Below are 18,162 nucleotides of genomic sequence, written 5' to 3'. Positions count from 1 at the left end.
TGTTCAAAACATTTATTTGGAGTTCTTACTAATCAATTCTAAGTGCAATAGCTGGCACAAGCTGTAGATAGAAACAGGAAGATGCATCTGTCTACACAGAAATAAAAGGGAAATGATGAATGGAAATGATGAAGCTAACAGCTCAGCTTCAGACTGAAAGGTTCAGTTGACTTTTTTTGCAGACATGAAAAGAGCAAGAGCAAGTGTTTTCTAAGCTTGATGCATACATTTTGAGTATGCAAAAGCCAAACAAAGACCAAAACAACAAAAACCAAGCAGAGAAAGTTCTTGTGCTGGGTGCAGGTGCCCAGGTATTGGCAGCAGGGCCACAGGTGTGGCCTCTCAGGTAAAAGGACAGGGAGTGTTCCATGCTGTATGCAGCCAGTCTCAATGGACCATTAGCAGGGCAGCTGCTAAGACACACTTGTGGCACCTCTGAAAGAACATTTAAAAAAGGGCATAAAACACCAGAGAGAGAGAGAGAGATTAGAGAACAAAAAGGAGCAAGAAACAGCAGAGGTAGGTCTAAGGCTGGAGGAGCAGGAGGTGCTCCATGGTGAAGCAGATATCCAAAACATCCACTTTGGAGCAGGTTTATCTTGAAGGACTTAACCAATTGCCTGACCAGTCTGGTGACCAATGATCCAGTGATGACAATGGTTGGCCAGGGAAGACCAACGCATGTCACGTGTCTAGATTTCTGCAAGGCCTTGAATACAATCTCAAGCTACATCCTTGTCTCCAAATTGGAAAGACATGGACGGATGGATGCATGCATGTAGCCAGAGGTTATGGCCAACAACTCTGTGTCATTGTGTCTAAGTGGAGGCTGGTGACAAGAGATGTCTCTCAGGGATCTGCCTTGGCACTGGTGCTCTTCAACCTCTCCATCACTGACGTACAGTGGGATCATGTGCACCCTCAGCAAGTTTGCAGATGACATGAAGTTGAGTGGTGCATTTGAAACATCGCAAAGGTGGGATGCCATCCAGGGGGACCTGGACAAATCTGAGAGGTGGATCTATAGGAACCTCGTTGTTCATAAGCAAAACTTATGTTGTAGTTTAGTCCCTTAATATTAACAGTTTAGTTATGATTCAGATATAGACAGAAAAGGTCAGATTCAATATCCACAGAGTGAAGCACTAAAATTAATAGAGCTCAAATATATGTATATATATGGGGGATATTAATCTGTCTTTGCAGATAAAGTGAAATAGGGAGGGAGAGCGAATTAATGGAGTCTGGATTAAAAAAAGAAACAACAAAAGAATGGACAGAAAGACATTGAGCTAGGTTGGTCCCCAGACCTTCTTTTCTTCAAAATTTATTTTATGTTTCCCATTTTATGTTTTCACATATTTGATCTTTCTCTATTTATTTCTAGATTCTATATTCCTTGTATAATATAAGATGTCCCCAGAGGCAATGTACTCAAGGTTTTGCTATGGCTATATTATAAACTACCATGATGTCTGCCTAACTCTGGGAATTCCTAATTTACTCAGTTATACAAGAAACACATCTGTGCATCTCAAGTCTAATAATGTTGTGTAAAGAGCAGTAACTTTTCTGAAAATAACTAGGAAAACACTTAGGTGGGAAGATAGATAGATGATAGATAGATAGATAGATAGATAGATAGATAGATAGATAGAGTGATAGAAAGGGTTTTGGGGTTTTTTCAGTGAAATGCATCAAATATCGACATGACTGGAAGTCAGAACATATATAGGAAACCAATCAAACTAAGCAGTAGTAACAATGTGATTTTGTGAATCATAGCAAGTGCTCATATTTAGAAATTAAGCTTTTGCACCATCCAGTTCTCAATATGAATTAAGCTATTTGCTTCGAGGAGGGACAAACTCAGAACAATATGATGTCCTAGTGTTTCGCCAAATGGCAAAATGCAACAAGGAAAGGAATCCAGGTTTAAACTGAAATTGATAGTTCAATTACTATTTTTTGAAAAAAAATTCTACTTCTCTACTGAAAGTATACAAGATACGTCTCTAAAGCTGTCAACTGTGTAGTGGCTAAAAATGAGTTTTGATAATGACTAATGTCTTCTATAAACTAAGACATTTTAAAGAAATATTAAGAAATAGTGTTTGACTTTCAGAGGATAATAGAAATTTGTATTTAAGTACTGCATTTAAAAATGTTCTATGAAGGGTGTTTTAATAACATTACTGATAATATTCAGCTGATAATTTTAAAAGTACTTAGTACTTTTATGGTGCTTATGACTACTATTTGTGGAAATACTGCATCTTGCTGCTAATCCTTCTCTCACTGAAACTGATGAGAGGCAGGGATAATTAGCATCCGAGTGAAATTTTGAAAAATTATATGCCTCTGCAAATTTTACTTAAATTGTAATATGATTGTGCTGTGACTCACTACAGAACTGATATCACAGGGCATTTTGCTGATATTTCAGTACACGTATAGAAAGGCCTTTTCTCCTTTCTGTTATCCTGCATCTTAAATTCAATATTTGCTGTTCCACTTTCCTCTTGTTTTTATGTAACCTACTTATCTTTAGAGAAAATAATTCCCATGTATGAAAAATAGCAGATGTATTTCCCAAATGCACTGTGTATTACTTTTTTAATGTTAATTTATTCACTTTTAAAAGTCTTCAGAACTTATTTTACTCTATTGTTTTTCTGATATTTTATTCCAGTTTTGCCTTCAGGTTCTTTCCTATACACATGAGCAATAACACTTTTCTTAAAAGATGTTGGCCCTTTTTCTTAAATTTATTGAAGATCTACTGAGATGATTTGTCCACATGCAATGTTTAACGGTAACATGTCTTTCTTCAGGCTGCCTTCATGGAAAGCATGAAATATTTCAATTTTGGGGTGTTTGAGTTTATGTATAGGTTGTCTTTTTCTCAAAACTTCTCATTTGTTTATCTTGTTAAAATTAATTTGGCACATTACAACTGTCATGTTTTTTGTGACAATTGCCATTTTCGTCATTATATATTTGCCCTTCACTCACCAAGAAGAACACAAGACAAAACATTGTAATAGAGAATGCCACTAAAAGCTAACATTCTATAAAAAACATGATAGCTTCCATTCTGTAGAGTTCTGATCAGCAGCTGATGAGAGAAAGGTTTCCAGATTGTCCAAAGTAATAAGCACATTTCCTAGAAAGAACTCTGGACATCTGACCTCTTCTTTTTCTTCCAGCTTCTCATCCTTTGTTCTCCCTTTTGTTATTCTTAAGATAAATCTCAGGAGAACCTCATGAATTATTTCTTTCTACATTGTTTTCTCCCATAGGGTAGTATGGACCTACATACAAGCCTCTCTTTATGCATTGCTGAATTGTTCTTAATACAACACAATTATGACTTTAATACAGTTGTTAGAAATATTAATGCCCTGTCTACAAAGGATTTGTGTGTGTGTGAGTATTTGTTTGTACTTCTGACAGAATCCCAGGTGAACCATAAATGTCAGGGAATTTTTCTTCAGTCATTTGTATTTGCTACCCAAACAAAATAAAACAACTCTTCAGAAAAAATAGAATATAAACTAGAGAACTTAAATTTAAAAAAAGAATATTAATATTCAAAACAAAATAGTGTGCTGATTCTGTCCAGACACAATTCATTTTTGCAGTACCCAGGAGGGGGTATGTCTAGGACCCTGAGGGTGTTCTGTACCACCTCATGTCATTTTTCGGGAATAGGGGAAGGGCTCCCGTCTGCAATGGTTAGCATAGCAAAGGGAACAGTCAGGTGTTTTGGGGGTTTCTGTGGGTGCAGGTGAGCAATCATGTATGAATCATTCACTTCTTTTCTCTTGTATAATCTGCCATTAGTATTGTTGCTGATACTGTTTTTTGTCTTTCTTCATTGCAATTTCCAGTAAATTGTTCTTACCTCAACCCATGAGCTTTACCTTGTGTTTCTCTGATTCTCCTCTCCAGCCTGCTGCAAGGAGAGGGGGTGTGATCTAATACCACATTGTTTGGCATAGTTTTCCAGTAGGAACATTAAATTGGGGAATACCATTCCTAAACCATGAAAAAAGATTTTCAAAAGTCATGTAAACTGATTTCTTTATTCTCAAATGTCATAAAAGAGGGATTGCCTGCTTGCAGTCAATGCACTGACTTTGTGACATGCTGCAGCATGCTCTACGTGCTCTTGTTTCATTCCTGAGAAGGTTTTCCTTCTCCCTGAGGTTTTGCCATGGGCCATCTTATTGTTTGTGTGAGGGGAAGTCTAGAAGTCCTATGACTTGAAGGGAGCACCAGAACTTGCTTCCATTCAGAGGTGATGCTCCTAACCTCTTTTCTTTTTGGAAGTCAGTGACTCATAGGTCAACAATGAACAAATAAAACTGTTCAATTATAGTGCCATAGGCAGAAAGCTTGAAGTCTTGCTCAATACAAAATCTGGGTCCTGATCAGTTAATTTGGAGCTTTCATCAGTAAATTGCAGTGCAGCAATTTCAGTATGGGATCTTCTATGTGGTATTCGGTGTGTTACAACCAGGACATATATAAATATGAAGTTATATATGTATAACTTCATATATATATATGGGGTTCACTTTAAAAGCCTAGTTGTACATTATGTTTATGACACCTCTTGAACACATCTGTTACATCTCTCTCAGATATTTTCTACTGATTTTTCTAATGAGGTGGTTTGGTTTGATTAACAGTGACTCATCAATGTCAGCTTGTTTCTATTTTTACCTATATTGAATTTCCCTTTATCTGTTACACACTTTTTCTTTTAAGTAGGATGTCTTATTACCTTTTCTTTTGTATTTCATGGGTTGAATACCATTTTTATTTTTGCTTTTTTTTTTTTTTTTACACTCTGCTGATTATGATCCAGTTGTTGAGCGATGCCTCTGCCTGAATTAAAGTGTAAATGAGACCATATGCCAAAGTCAGTAGTATGGATTTTATTTAACAGTAAATGTGAGGTACAAAGCTGGAAGGAAATAGGAAGGAGCAGGGGGAGAGAGAAGGAGGGAGATCAAGCAGAAAATAGTCCCCATGGTGTGGATCCAGAGGCATCCCATTGGTCCTTCTTCACTGTGGTCTTCTCAGTAGTGGGGGTCCTGTAGTCGTTCTTCTGGAGGTACCACTTTTATGCAGTCCAATTTGGGGTATCCACATGTAGCCACAGATGTTCCTATAATTTAGGGTAGCATGTGTATAAGCAGTTGTTTCCTTTACAATATGAGAATATTTGTCTGGATGCATTAACCAGGATGTGTTAACCAAAATTCAGCTCCTCTAGGCCTGGAATTAGCACCTTTCACTTGAAAATTTCTGTCTTCTGTGCTTATCTCAAGTTCACACTGTGGTGACTTGACTTACAGCAAATCACTTCTGTGGCCTTGACAATATTTGAAGCAACTGTGGCTCTTACATCACCCTGTGGCTCAAACACTTTCTTCCAGAGACCTTTTTCTCATTTCACAGGTTGTCCATGGGGGTGATGTGTATGTAGAAAAGACAGAAACAGCAGAAGAAATGACACAAGCATTCATACAGTGTACAGTAGCTATCCCAATCATTGCAAATGTAACTCCAGTTGCAATCATCAACCCAATCCTCGTTATAGCTATTACCTCCACCCCATGAGTCAGAAGGTTCAGAATATGGATATCAGCTAGGTACTGGTGCTAATTAATTGAAGCCAATCTTGAGTTTGGAGTGATTGGAGAAGTTCTGATATTTGATCAGTGATTTCTTTACTTTTGGCTCAGACATCTTCAACTGATGATGTTGCCTTGTAAATGGTAATACAGCCTTCAGTTTCAGTAATATTTAACATATACCTTGTTCCTTTAGTAAAATATCCAATGCCAACTGATTTTGTAAAGACTTTTCACTTCAAATTCACTGTTTTCTGTTCATTTCTGTATATGTGTATAGAGATGCATGTTATATCTGCATTCAATATTGCTGTTACAATATTGCAATTTCACTTTGTGTAATTAATTTCTGATTGGTTCATGAAAAAATTGTGGTTTGATTTTTCTGTACTGTTACAGACTTACTCTTCTGACTTCTTTTGCTGTAAACATTCCACCAACTGGGTGAAAACCAGCATCATTTGTGAATAATTTTATTACTACTTGCATATGTATTTATCCAACTTGTCCAGACCATTTTGTGCTATTTTTTCTATCCTACTAGACTTAATGCTTTTCACAGCTTTCAGAAGAATTATGTGAAAGGGTTTTATAGTACACAAAAAGAATACTAAGCTTTTCAGGTTATTATTTTAGAAAAGAAATCTTGAAAGAGCAACCTGGACTACACTACAGCTAGCAGTAAAGGTCACTCCTTAAGAGCATGAGAAAGATGCTTTGTTAATAATGGCCTCCTGTGGCTCACAGCCCTGACTTTCCAATCATTGCTACAGTACATTAAATTGGAGGGCTATATCACCAGTAATAAGAATGCTTTGATATCCAGGAGTCTGTTTCATTGAACAGAGAGGCATAATTGCTTAAATACTATTAAAAAAAGGAAAGAGAAACCCTTTCTGCCCCACTGTCACAAGCAGCCCAGGAGGAAAAAATTAGGATTGGTAGGACATAATTACCTATTGGGAACTTGGCTCAATTGCCATTTATGTATTTTCAAAAAGAATAATAATTTTAAAAAATACTGCAAAAGTGTACAAAGGTATTTACTCATTACTGACTCAGAAAGAAAATTACTGCCCACCTGAAAAACAATTGGTACCACTACTGGCAAAAGTGAACATGAAGCAAATTGTTTATCTAGAGCAAGTCTGACCAGTTTGTGACCTCTGACTGGATAACAACTCAAAAGGATATATCTGCCATGGCTTTCAAATGATGATATTTAAGATTTCTCTGACTCAAAGTGGTCAGTGATCTATCTACTCATGTACCTGACACCATGTATCCATTCACATCTAAATTTAATTAGATTTATTTTAGCTCAGACTGATTTCTCTTTCATCCATTAATTTTATCAACATGTATTTATTTTTTCCTTCCTTCCTTCCTTCCTTCCTTCCTTCCTTCCTTCCTTCCTTCCTTCCTTCCTTCCTTCCTTCCTTCCTTCCTTCCTTCCTTCCTTCCTTCCTTCCTTCCTTCCTTCCTTCCTTCCTTCCTTCCTTCCTTCCTTCCTTCCTTCCTTCCTTCCTTCCTTCCTTCCTTCCTTCCCTCCCTCCCTCCCTCCCTCCCTCCCTCCCTCCCTGCCCTTTCTTTCGTTTCTTCCTTCCTCCCTTCCCTTTCTTTCTATTTTTATATTACATAGCTATCTTTATAATCTAGAGCTTCCTTTTCAAAAGTTTACATTCAGACTTTTTTCCGCTTGGGTGTATGCAAGAGCCCTTGTATCCATGGTATAGTGTTTGCATTGATCTGCTCAAAAGGAGAGATAAAATAAAACGTTTCCTAATTTAATATGATTTGGGAAACACATCCGTCAGTGATGTCCATCTGATTCTCCTTTCATATATGCCTGGCTTAAAACCACAACCAGAAGCAAGGAAGTTGAAAAGGTGCTTCTAAATAATACCTGATTTGGTTTAGTATAAAAAAACTGTCCTTGAGTAAGGAAAATTCAGGTGAGCTTACAGAGAATAACTGAATCTGCATTCTTTATTATACTTTTATTGGTAAAGTGAGATAGAAGTGACTGGATTTTTTTGACAGTTACTCAAAAGTACCTACTAAATATGTTTTGGTTTTGCTGATGATAAACAGTTTTCTTCTAGAACTAAGGAAAATAAATAATAATATTTTCAAATTACAAGTATTTGCATATAGATAATTGAACACTTGAACAGGAAAAAGAATAATATTTTTTTATATAGAAATAAATTTCAGGGTATCTTAATAAAGGGAAACATTGTTAATTTTCTTGTTACTTAACTGGGAGGAGCCTATCTTCCTTTGTAGACTTTGTGCTCCTTCCTGGCAAAAGTCTGTCTTTACAGACCTGTTTGTGTTAATGAGAAATAAAATGGAATTGCCATATTCTGGCACAATAAAATATCAATGTCATATGACATTTGTCTTCAAGATATTTAAAATTTTTTGCAGCAATTTGGCAAATGTTTAGAATTCTGTGAAGTTCCTGCTATTGTAACTTAGAGTTAACGAGAGATGACTGAAATCCTATTTTGCCTTCATGTTTTTAACATGATATACATTAGTTTTAACATCAGGAAAGAAATTCATTAATGAAAAAGGCTTTGAAGTGTAACCTGTGATTTTTGAACAATTAACATTTTAAATTATAGCAAAAGGAAGGCAGTGAAGAAGAATCTTCCTTTTCTCCCACCCCTCTGTATTAATAGAGCCCTTATTTCTGACATGTCTTCTGTGATCAGTTGGCAACAGCTAATGATAGAGTTATAATTGGAGTAAAATATAATTGAAACCAAGGGTTAGCTAGACGGATCAGCAATAGCAAAAGAACTTCTGTACATTTCAGTCTTCCAAAGTAAGACTGTATTGTATAAGAAAAGGATCATATGGTATTTCAGTAATACAGTTCTGTATGGTGACAGTAGCGTGGAAGCTTTTGAATTAATACTTCAATTCCATTGTTTAAAATAGAAGCAAAGAACAAGGGTGAAAAAAGAAAATATGGTGTATATAGTTTCATGTTTTGTAAAGGACTTGCACTTCTAAAAAAACATCAGGCCCATTAGAGAAAGCAGTACTTAGAAAAGCAAAAATTAGTTACAGGAGACAAATATTAACAATAGTGGTATATTGAGAAGTAAAATTATTTTGGTGCATCTTGTCAAAACTTGAAGTTTGTTAACAAAGAGTTAGCTATTGTTGCAACAGAAGAGAACTGCTTACTGTGATTGGCAGAGCAGCAGGAAAATTGAAGTGATGGATGTCTCACAGGAGACAACCTGGTAATTTAAAGAGAGCCCAGGAATATGGTCATGACTCAGTGTGATACTCTCATTTACATATAAATTTTTATATAAGCTTTCATTTAACGGGAGTTTATGGTCTTATTTTTAACTGTGCAACTGAAAGTACTTGTGTTCAATTTTTTTTTTTATTATTGTAATGCACAGAAAACACATGTACCTCAATTAGGCACTTTGCTTTTAAATAACACGCTGTTTACCTGCAAGTAGCAGGATATAGCAAACTTTTTATGTTCAACAAATATGAGCATTTAATAAGAACAAAATATCTAAATATCATCAAGATTTATTTTTTTAAGAACACCTGGAAATATTTATGATGATTATTCACAATTGCTTTGGAAATGGGGAATTTCCAGCCTCATTTCTTTGACTTGAACACAGACTAGATCTAACAGAAAGATATGTAACAGAAAGAAGTAACAGAAATATTTTATTGGTAATAATGTGTAGAAAATAATGAGATTTTGTTGGTTCAGCATTATGCTATTGTGTATGAGCAGCCATCAAAATGTGTGATACCTGTAGGCTTATCATAACATCTTGGCTTCGTATCAGTAAAAGAACAGAAGTCATACTTGGTACAGCTCTAGAAGATATGTTTGTCAGGGCCACTATATGCTGAAAATGTTTCTTTTATTACTCACACCCTTTTGAACACTGTAATTTCTCTTGGTTTATACCAGGATGCTCTTCCAGTGGCTTACAGTTTACCTGACCAGAAACCATAGCCAGACAATACAAAGACAATACTAAAAAGTATCACAATTCGTTTCTGCAGAGAGGGAAAACAAAACAAACAACCCAGCTCCAAAACAAAACCCAAAGAATTTTTCCTGCATAACTAGTTTCTGTGGTTGCGGTAAAAGGTGGCTGCCAATGACCCTGAAGTGTCTTTTCTTTCCTTGATATCAAGGAATCAATCTTGCCTAGTAAAGATTTCTTGTAATAAAGAATTAGACTGATGGACATGGATTGTTGTATTAGTGTTGCGAGCAAAGGCAGTGTGTGTGTGTGATGCTTAGATAACTAAGATTGGTATTAAATATAAATTGTCTCAGCTTTCAGTATTTTATTGGTGTAAATTCAGCATGTGTTTGTGGTACTCCAGCTCATACTGAGTGCTCAGTTCAAGTTGACTGGGATTTGCTGTTTGTTTTAAAGGCTCTAAGAAAAATATTTCAGATATTGAGTGTGTCAGTCTGGACTAAACACTTAAGTGAAGCTGCTGTGCTGGCATTCAAACTGACAATATTTTGATTTTGTAAGAAAAGAGCAAAAGATGGCAAAGAATGGATGTCACTCATTTTGTTGTATGTAATCAGGTGTATTGTTGAAAAAAAAGTTTCATGTAGGAATTACATCCAAAATCTTTCTAAGTATGTAAGTGCCCATTTCTTATATAGCATGCTTGATAACGAAATGACAAAAGTGGCACTCTATTAATAATTCAAATAATATGTGGCTGGCCCTCTTGTCTTCCTGTTGTTGTCTTCAGATCATACACTAATGCTGCTTAAAGAAAACTATTTGAGTTACAATATGCTTTTTTTTCTCTGTGTATGCTAAGAATGAGCTAAAGTGAATCATTCTGTTTTTTAAATAATTTGAAGATACTAGGTTTATTTTTTTCTCCCCCCACCCATCCCCCAATATCTCCTCTTTGTCTGCCATATAGTAGGAGATTCCCCGGCAACCTCTATCTTCTTTGGTTTAGGGAGTTTTGTCTGCAAGATATTTCAAAGTTCTTTTAAAAGGTATTTTGTTGTCTGTTCATTGCTTTATCACATCTACATAAAGGAGTTTGTGACAAACCCAAATTTATCCCATAGGGCTTTAGCAGATTGCATAAACCTTGAAGACATTCTATCTACTTGTTTGTGTCATGCCTGGGTAGCTCATAAATACATGGGATAGACTAAATAATAATTGGATGAAAATTTCAGTAATGCAAAAAATTGAGGGTTGTTTGTACTCTTTAATTTTTTGTGGTAGATTCTCTTGAGTTTGTAAAGAAATACTTGGAGAAATTTGTTTCTATGAAATAAAATGAGTTCATTTTGTTTAGGATGAGTGCAGTTCAGGAACCAAATATATGAATTATTGTCAACATAAGAAAAGGGGTCTGGACTCATGAAACTAAAGTTGGAATCCAGTGTTTTATGCAACAGGAAGATCAAAAAATCCCATAAACTTTATAAATTTAAAACGAAAGTGTTTGTAATCTAAGTATTTGAAAACAGATTACATCTTATCACAGTGTAATTATACAGTGTGATGTTTTTAGCATCAAAAAAATTTAGGAAGTATTCAGTGATTTCTTTGCATTCTTCCTACAAACAGAATGTCTTTGAAGAAGGAAGGTAGAAATAGGGATGCTCTTGGTAAGCTTGTTCCACAAATCTAACTCTGAACTGAGTCACATTAAATGGTAAATTACATCAGTACTTCTGCTTCTCTGGGAACTCCTAACACTTAGATAGACTTTGGAATATGAGCCAAGAGAACTGCATGGTGCAAAGATAGTTTGTCTTTTCAGAGCTAGCTTGGAGTGTAATAATAAATACATCTACAATCAAAGCTGATTAAAAAAAAAAAAGGAGCAGTGGGAATAATAAACTGTCCTAATTGGGTAATTATTATAAATTCATCTCATTGGTTATGAGGTTAACTTGAAAAATATGTGAGAAATTAACGTCAAATAGATTTATCCAATTAAATCTGATTATATATCAATTTGTTTTGTTAAAAAGGAGTAAAAGTTAAATGGTATATGAGTCATTCTGAAGATCTCTATGTAACATGAACAATAAAAAAGACAGCTGTATCAGAGCATGCTGAATTTTCCTTTTAAAATATACTGCATCTACTCACTTGGAGATTTTGAACGTCTAAATAAATTAGCAGTCCTTATTGCAGATTCATAGCAAGATAGCGTAAAGTTACAGAGTTTTTTAGGAAGTAAAAGGTTAGTGATGTTTTATGACTAGCCTCAAGAGCTCTAGTGCTTTGGCAAAGCTCTCACATCTAGTGTCTGTAATAAACAAGAAAAAAAATCCAAATTCTCTTACGCATCTACATATCAATTGAAGTCATTCTCACTGGTGGTCTAGCACTGAGGGGTTTTATGTCACTTTAGGAAGCTTGAACATTATTAGATTTCAAAATAGAAAAACCAATTTTTAATCAACTGACATTTTTTGAAAAGCACAAAGCATTTGCATATTTTCTGTAGAATAATGGCTATTGCCATTTATTACCTGTTATGATTAACTGACATTTTTGGAAATGCACAAATCACTTACATGTTTTCTGCAGAATAATGGGTATTACAATGTATTATCTGTTACTATTTCCTCATGAAATGAAATTGCAGTCTTTACTGAATCCCAAAGAACTAAAAGAATATCATCTGAAACTAATTATTTTAAAAGGTACAGTGTTACTATATTCAATTAGAGTCAGAGAAATAATCTTCTTCATAGATTTCCTGAATACAGCCAAATCCTGCTCAGTTCAACTAATGGTCAGGGTTCATGTATTACAAAGTCTTAGTTTAGGGAGAAGAATATAGGGTGACCTCTACGTTGACCATTTGTAATACAAGCTTAGGAAGACTTTCTCAACACTGGAGATTTAGTTAAGTGTTCTAAATTACTTACCAAATGATCACCTCTTTGCCCAGTCATCATAAGAGTAAGGCTAGTAAAGCTGTTTTGCTATAATAAAAAACATCCTTTGTAAAATTCAGTCATTATTTGCTTTTTTCTTTCTGTTCTCCCCAGTGTCAAGAACAGAGGGACCAATGAAATGTTTAGAATCTCTGATTGTAGCTAGGAAGTTTGTTTTCATGGTCAGCAGAGAGAGGTGGATGGTAGCTAAAACAGTAAGCAATAGTGGATCCATTGAACAGTGCCATTAAAGGATTTTGCTACCTTGAGCTTTCTCAAATGACTGTGAAAGAAGCTTAGGCAGATTAATTTACTTTGACTAAATCCAGCCTGCATTAATAGTCACGAATCAGTGTCTGGTGTTACATTCTTCAGAACAGAGTTTCTTTTAAGATCCTGTCACTTCCTACTGCACATACTATACTAGTGCTTATGTTAGCCTGTGTACTTTCTTTCTTTAAGCTTTGACATGATTTGCAATTTTCTGTCAGGCTGATTCTTCAACTAGTGGACTTACACTAGATACATGATTTGTTCTTATTGCAGCTGCAAAATATGAGACTGAAGGAAGGTATACAAAATTTGTGCTTATGAAATTTAGGGTTTTCTTTTCCCGTCTTATTCTAGAAGGAAAACTTAGAAAAAACCGTTGGATTTCTGCCAAATGCAATTATTTTCAGATTTCTTTGTGGAATTTGATTTCTTTCTGACAGGCAGTAGCAAACTGCAGAGTTGCATTGCTTTGCCAATGTGAACAGGGGAACTGATTACTTGGAAAACAGGAGATGTAACATTGACATTAGCACAAAAAGCCTGAGCTGAGTTTATCTGGCAAAGCAACCATACATAAATAATTATTTTAAAAAATGTTTTCAGTTAACCCTCAAAAGGTTATCTACTCTCTGTGTCCTTGTAATAAAAGAAGGTAGAGATACTGAAAAATATGTAAAATATGAACAAGAACGTAACATTAGTATTACTGGTACTTCCATGAGTTGACTGAAATAAAATGCAGATATCTTAGAAGGATGTGCAGGAAATAAAGGGGATTATATATATTGGCAGTATTTTACAAGCAAACCACTGTTGTTCTGGAAATAACCGGTTAAATGCATTTATTGGTGTGGCTTTCCCTTAGCAAACCAATACAAAATTTTAATTCTTAGCTTCAAATTTTCTACCTAATCATCTCAGAGACAGATAATGTGGGGTTTTTTGCCTTTTCCCATTAGAAACTCAAGATTTCCCTTTAAAAAGAAGGGAAATTCCCCCACCCAGAGTGTGTTATCATTATAATTGAACTATGATACCTTTGCTAACCATCAGTAGAATCAAACCAAAACCACTCCTAGCTTCTATGATGATGAACAAATTCAAGCAGTCTGTTTCATTATATGTTCTCCGGTGGGGAGAAAGCTGAGAACAGTCTTTATAGAGCTGTGAAAGAAGAAGTGCTGGCAAATGGTCTTAAATTCTCTCATATGCAAAGCATTAGCCTGTGAAAGCAAGTTATAAACCCCAAGGAAATAATTGCTGATTCAAAACAAAAAATCATCTTTAGTTTCTCTTTTATAAACAGTAAGAAAGCAAAGCAAAGATTCACTATCAAATTAAGTTTTCTTTCCATATTATTTTGCTCATTATTCATAACATATCATGATTTGAAAAAGTTAATCAGGATCACAGTACCTTGCCATTCCTATTTGAACAGTAGGAGAACAAAAATTGAGCTTGTAGCAATTTTTTTGCTGTCATCAAGTATATTTTCCAGATGGGAAAAAAGCCCTTTTCTGTGCTTTTTGCTATCGGTGGTTGAAGGCTCTGTTCCAAAGATATTTGTGTGTGTCAGTACAGATACAGGTATTTTTTTAATTACTTAGCATGTGAGTTAGTCAATAAAGCACTAAATACTTGTCAACATGCAGTGTCAAATAGCTCTGTTTATACTTCACCATCCCTTTTCAAATGCTGCTTACAATATTAGGTTCTCTTTGTATTGAGTAGTTTGCTTTAATTAACAAAACAAACATTGAACTTGGTATAACAATAAGCTAGGGACATTTATTTTGTAGTTGTAAAAAACCAAACAATCAAACAAAACTCACCACTACCAGCAAAGAATGCTCTCCATAAATTCTAACTCTCTGAAGTGTCATCATGTGTGAATTCTATTGAAATACTAATGTCTAAGTCAAATAACCACAGGGGTGTTTTATCCATGGTTTCATGAAAAAGAAGGGAGAAACCATAACACAGACACTTATTTACTTAGGAAATAGCTGTTGTGCCTAAAGATATCATATGCCACAGTGAATCAGTTAAAGGGCTGAAACAGGTAAGTGTGCTTCAAAGCAATATCTAATAATTTAGCATAAGGAATGTTAAAATAAACTAGTCTCCATACTGCAATGTAGCAGCTGAATTTTTATACACTCTATCCTATGCCCTATTTTGTTCACAAATAACTTTGGCGGAGATTAGGCAAAAAATTCTAGACAGCAATAACAATATCCATTTTCCAGATAAAATGTAAGTACCTGTAGTGTGGCTCTTTTGAATAGCTTTTCTTTCATCTTCCACTAATAATCTTGTTGAAGAGGAGCACTTTGAAAACATGTATTCATCTAGTAAGGGGGAAAAAGTAATTGATCTTCTGCTTCATACACTTAAGAAAGAGATAAAGATCAAAACATCCAATAAGGAAGTTTTTTGAAGCTAGTCAGGTGAGTTATTCTGAAGGGAAATCTGGTGGTATCGGTTCACATCATCAAAGTTAAAAATTAAGTCTTAAAGAGGAGCCCTTTTTAAATCTTTACAGTGGTAACGTGTAAACATATTGAAGATTTGGTAGAGATATTGTCTGTGTATCCAAAATGCTAATATAGAAAGCTATACTTATCGTAAGAAAGGCAAGTTATTAATAGTATTACCTGGTAGGTTAATTTTTAGGTGGGTTGTTTTCTTCTCCCAGTGAATAACTAGCATAATCACCTGAAGCAATGAGTTGTGCAGTCTGAAATTCAGTTGCCTACGCATCTTTGGATGAAGAAATACAATGAGACATATGTTTTTTTAATAATGTTTTGAGTGCATTTGAAGAAAGAAAACTGAGAAATTAAAGAGAATTTCATAGAGATTTCAGTTTTCATGTTTAAATTTTAGTCTACAAAAAGACTCAAGATGTTATAGTGAAAGTCATCTTAAATGAAATATGTGCATGAAAGCATTGAGATTATGTCCTCTGGATAAGAACAAAAACTGGAAAATGGGGACTGATAAAAATAAACCGCAATAAATTGGAAAAATTGTAGATCAGATAATGGAAAAATTCAAGAATAGTCATAATGAAAGAGGTTAATATATCCCAGTATTTTGTCATTGATAACATCCAAAGGATAGAATGTAAGAATAAGGCAGCACATAGTAGTATATTCTATCAAAGTTCTTTTACAGTGCTCTAACAGATTTCCTGAGTGAGGTATTGTAGCTGAAGGTTTTGGTTTTACAAGATTTTTATGAAGTCTTCATGGATTTGAGGAATTTATAGAGAAGATTACAAAGTTTGTGAAGAAACAAATAAGGAAGAACTGGTTGGGCTTATAAAGGTGAGGACAGCCTTGGCTGCAGGGATCAGGAGATGGCAGAATTGAAAAGCCTAAGAGGAGGCAGCAGGACAAAAAGCAATACAATGAAGGACTTCCGGAGAGGAGACTTCAGCCTGTTCAAGGATGTGCTTGGAAGAATCCCATAGAATATCTTGCTGAAAACAAAAAGAGTTTAAGAGAGATGGTTGATTTTCAAGGATGACCTCCTCTGTGCTCAAGAACAGGCTTTCATGAAGAACAGCAAATCAAAAGCAGCCAGGAGTCTGTATTAATGAACAAGGAGTTCTTGACAGGATTCAAGTAGAGGAAGAAAGGTGTAAGGAAGGACAGGTGACCCAGGAAGAACATGGAGACACTATTTGAATGTGCAGATTAGGAAAGATGAAGTCATCCCGGAGCTGGATCCAGTGAGACACATGAAGGTCTACAGATTTTCAGGACTATATCAGCAGCAAAAGAAAGATTTGAAAATACGGACCTTTTGCTGAGATGATCATGGGACCCAGTGCCAAAAGAAGTTGAGGAGGATGATGTACTTTGCATTGGTCTTGATCAGAAATACTCACTTTCAGGAATCCTAGATCCCTGAAATCAGTTTACAGCAGTAGTGCTTCTGTAATATATCACTGAATCTAATGCGAAAAATTGAAGAAAAATGACTTTTTTTTTTTTTTTTTGTGTCTGCTCATTACAAAGGTTGACAACACTTCCACAGGATGTTATTTAACTTGTTATTTTTTGTAAAGATTTAGTTTTTCTCTCTGGTCAGATCCAATCCTTAATAGCTTTTCTTCTGCAGATAACCGTCATAGTTAAATAAATACATTGCTTCTACTGAGTTTAACTGGCTGTTAAAATAAAAGTTGTATTTTCTTTTACAATCACGATACATGTACCAAAGTTAAACAACTCCACCGTTCGCAAGTATAATATTTGAATTTCAGATTACTGTCAGATATTCTGGTTTAATGTTTGTCATGTCTGGTATTTGCATCATAGCTTTGTTGCCAACATGGTGAGCATAATTACTGAAGAGATGTAGGCTTAATTATGATAACCTTGTTTTCAATCTTTCCTGGTAGGATTTTGGAGATGATGGGTCCTTGTACATCACTAAGGTTACCACAACTCATATGGGAAATTACACTTGCTATGCTGATGGGTATGATAAGCTCTATCAAACTCATATTCTCCAAGTGACTGGTAAGAAAAAATGTTCTAATTATCAAGTCATAAAAGACTTGGATTTTGGATTTCGTTAAGCAGATCTGTTGTTGCTGTTTTGCTTTTTTTGTAAATTGTGTTACAGCTTAATAGAAAAAGATATATAATTTTTTCTTCATTGTTCTCCTTCAAATAACCTTAAAATAATGAAATAAAATAATTTAAATTTATTGCTTCCAAATGATTAATAACTATTAAAGGTGTAAAGATTGTCTAAGGACTTTCTTTGCACCTGTGATGTTTTGCAGAACAATAAGTGGGTTTATATATCAATGTATACACAGATAAAGTAGGTTTGGGTGTTAATTTAGTAACCTGGAGAACAAACTTGGAAAAATAAGTGTGTAAGTTTCTTGTGTTAAGAATGTTTTGTTGAATATAAGATTAGAAGGATGCACTTTCCTGAAGGTTTTGTAATTCATGTAGGCTTCTAAATTCACATTTATTATATTGAAATCTTACCATGATTTTAGTAGATTAACTTGAGGCATCTGGATTTGAAATCTTGATTTTTATATTTTCCTACATCTGTTGAAGTTCCAGGTAACACCTCAACTGAATTCTGTACTTGGACAAAACTTTACTGCATTATTACTGGTGCCCTGAAGAAAAGCCTTTACCTTCTCCAGAGCTGTTGTACCCTCTCCCAGATGCTTTTCCTATATGAAACTTATTTTCTAAATTCTTTTAAGCAGTTCTTCTCCACTGATGAAGGGTCTGCTTTATCACT

At 35.0% G+C, this 18,162-nt stretch overlaps 1 protein-coding gene across 4 annotated transcripts in view; it reads left to right on the top strand.

Annotated features, from left to right (window-relative positions):
* Positions 1–18,162, top strand: part of FSTL5 (follistatin like 5) — a 266,722-nt gene that overhangs the window by 179,865 nt on the left and 68,695 nt on the right. For all 4 annotated transcript variants that reach the window (XM_085058614.1, XM_085058613.1, XM_085058611.1 and 1 more), the window contains exon 8: positions 17,291–17,411. In XM_085058614.1, the coding sequence (XP_084914740.1) occupies positions 17,291–17,411 (121 nt within the window). The remainder of the gene's footprint in view (positions 1–17,290; positions 17,412–18,162) is intronic.

Source organism: Lichenostomus cassidix, chromosome 4, assembly GCF_008360975.1.
Source record: "Lichenostomus cassidix isolate B80296 chromosome 4, HeHo_3.0, whole genome shotgun sequence".
Taxonomy (NCBI): Eukaryota; Metazoa; Chordata; class Aves; order Passeriformes; family Meliphagidae; genus Lichenostomus; species Lichenostomus cassidix.
Note: the sequence above shows the minus strand (reverse complement) of the source record. Positions and strands in the feature narration are given on the sequence as shown.